At 60.1% G+C, this 1872-nt stretch overlaps 1 protein-coding gene across 1 annotated transcript in view; it reads right to left on the reverse strand.

Moving 5' to 3' along the window:
- Positions 1 to 1872, reverse strand: part of LOC104621680 (myosin phosphatase Rho-interacting protein-like) — a gene marked incomplete at its 5' end in the record, with an annotated part of 30206 nt that overhangs the window by 5987 nt on the left and 22347 nt on the right. The window contains 3 exons of the mRNA XM_010288224.1: positions 199 to 318; positions 460 to 619; positions 1306 to 1495. Of these exons, the coding sequence (XP_010286526.1) occupies positions 199 to 318; positions 460 to 619; positions 1306 to 1495 (470 nt within the window). The remainder of the gene's footprint in view (positions 1 to 198; positions 319 to 459; positions 620 to 1305; positions 1496 to 1872) is intronic.

Below are 1872 nucleotides of genomic sequence, written 5' to 3' on the forward strand. Positions count from 1 at the left end.
AAGAGCGGGCGTCTGGCTTGGCATGGTAAGAAGGGAAGATCAGGACTCCAAGAGCTCCTGGCCCCTGATGCATGGTGCCGGCTGGCCGCACAGACCCGCTGTGCGGAGGGATGGGTGGCCACAGCACTGTCCGGGGGGGTCTGCAGGCACTTGTGCCCGCCAACGCTGCCCCTTCGGCACGGCAGCAGCAGAGCTCACCTCCAGCTCGTAGGCGTCCTTGCCCTGCGTGAGAGGCGATCCAGCAGCCTCTCCTCCGCCCTCCCCGGTCAGCAGGGTCCGCAATCGCGTGATCTCCGCAGCCAGGCGGTTATTCAGCTCCTGCGAAGAGAGGAGAGCCGTTGCGGGAAGGGGGAGCGCAGCCGCAGCTCAGCGCAGAGCCCACCATGCTGCCCGTCGGGGGGGGTCACCCGTCCCCCCCCTGCCCACGCCATCTGCCCCGGGCATGGCGGGGACCCTCACCTGGTTGTGGGCGTTGAGCTCCTGGTTCTCCCGCTGGCACTGGCGGAGGGCCTGCCTCTCAGCCTCCAGCGCCTGCGCCAGGTGGGCGTTCTCCAAACACTTCTGCGAATACTGCTCCGAAAGCACCTCCAGCTCCCGCTGCACCGACTGCAGCTCCTCCCTGGCGGAACACACGCCGGGTAGTGCCCTCCCCGCACACGCCCACCGGTGCCCACTCTTCCTCCAGCGCCCCGGGACAACCCAACAGGGATCTAAGCGCTGAGGAGGAGGACTTGCAAACTCCCTTTGGGAAAAACCTCGAGCCCAGAGCGAGCCAGCCCTTCCCTCTCCTGGCACAGCGGTGCTTGGGCACCGAAGGGGACGGGAGGTCTTTCTCTAGGGCGTTAAATGGCAGGACTTCCTTAGGTTTCCAAAACCTGAGCCGAGATCTATCAAGTTTGCTCTGGGCACTCGGGACCGGGTGTATTTGCACACCCGCACATCCTGCGCAGATCGCCTTGCCACGGAAAGCTAAGTGCTTCCTCCTCACCCGGTCAGATTTCATTGAGCAACCCCTCCTGCTGCAGCTGCGTGAAAAGCAGCACTATGTGGGCACACCTGCCACTTCTGGTGACCGTAAAGCAGCCGAATTTGGGTAGTGTGGGGACACTGATCTGGAGCCCGAAAGATTACGGGCAACCAGGAGCCTCGGGTGGGCGCAGCTGGGTTGGGACCAAGGGAAGAGGTCCCTGCGATGGCAGGCCTGCCCCCAACTCACTGCCAAAATCAAAAGGGAGGAAGGGGCCTCCCATACGTGTGAGCTCCCTGCGAGACACAGCGACAGACGGAGGACGACGACGGTCTTACAGGTATTGCCTTCGGAGGGCCTCGATGTCGGCATTGACACTGCTGATCTGGGAGCGCTGGGACTTCTCCAGCTCTCGCTCCAGCTCCTCCCGGTGTGCGTTCTTCATGGCTTCGATGGCTGCGTGGGACAGCACAGCGTTAGCACCCAGCACTGCTCCGTGCAAGGGCGTTTTTTTTTGAGTTTTTGTTTTTTAAAGGAACAAAACCCGAGTCATCCCACCGAACGGCCCACTGCTTCGTGGCCCTTTCAGTCTGCACCTCCAGCTGCAAAGCAGCAAAGGGGCTTCTGCAAATCCCATTTTTTAATAAAGTCCAAACGATTGTCCAATTCACATGTTGTTTCCTGGATTGTGGGACTCCTAATGCAGAAACCCTGGGCTCCAGCGCTTTAAAACTCCCTGGGGCACTGAAGAATTAATTCAGTGTGGAATTGGCAATAAATTAACCACAGGAATGACTAACGCCTTTCTGAGAGGGAACGGGAAACAGTTCAGACCATCTCACAGCCAAGGAGAGGGGTACCAAGCCTGAAGGAGGACCAGGAGATGAGCCTCCATCCAAAACTTA

This window comes from Phaethon lepturus, unplaced genomic scaffold (assembly GCF_000687285.1).
Source record: "Phaethon lepturus isolate BGI_N335 unplaced genomic scaffold, ASM68728v1 scaffold23025, whole genome shotgun sequence".
Classification (NCBI taxonomy): domain Eukaryota; kingdom Metazoa; phylum Chordata; class Aves; order Phaethontiformes; family Phaethontidae; genus Phaethon; species Phaethon lepturus.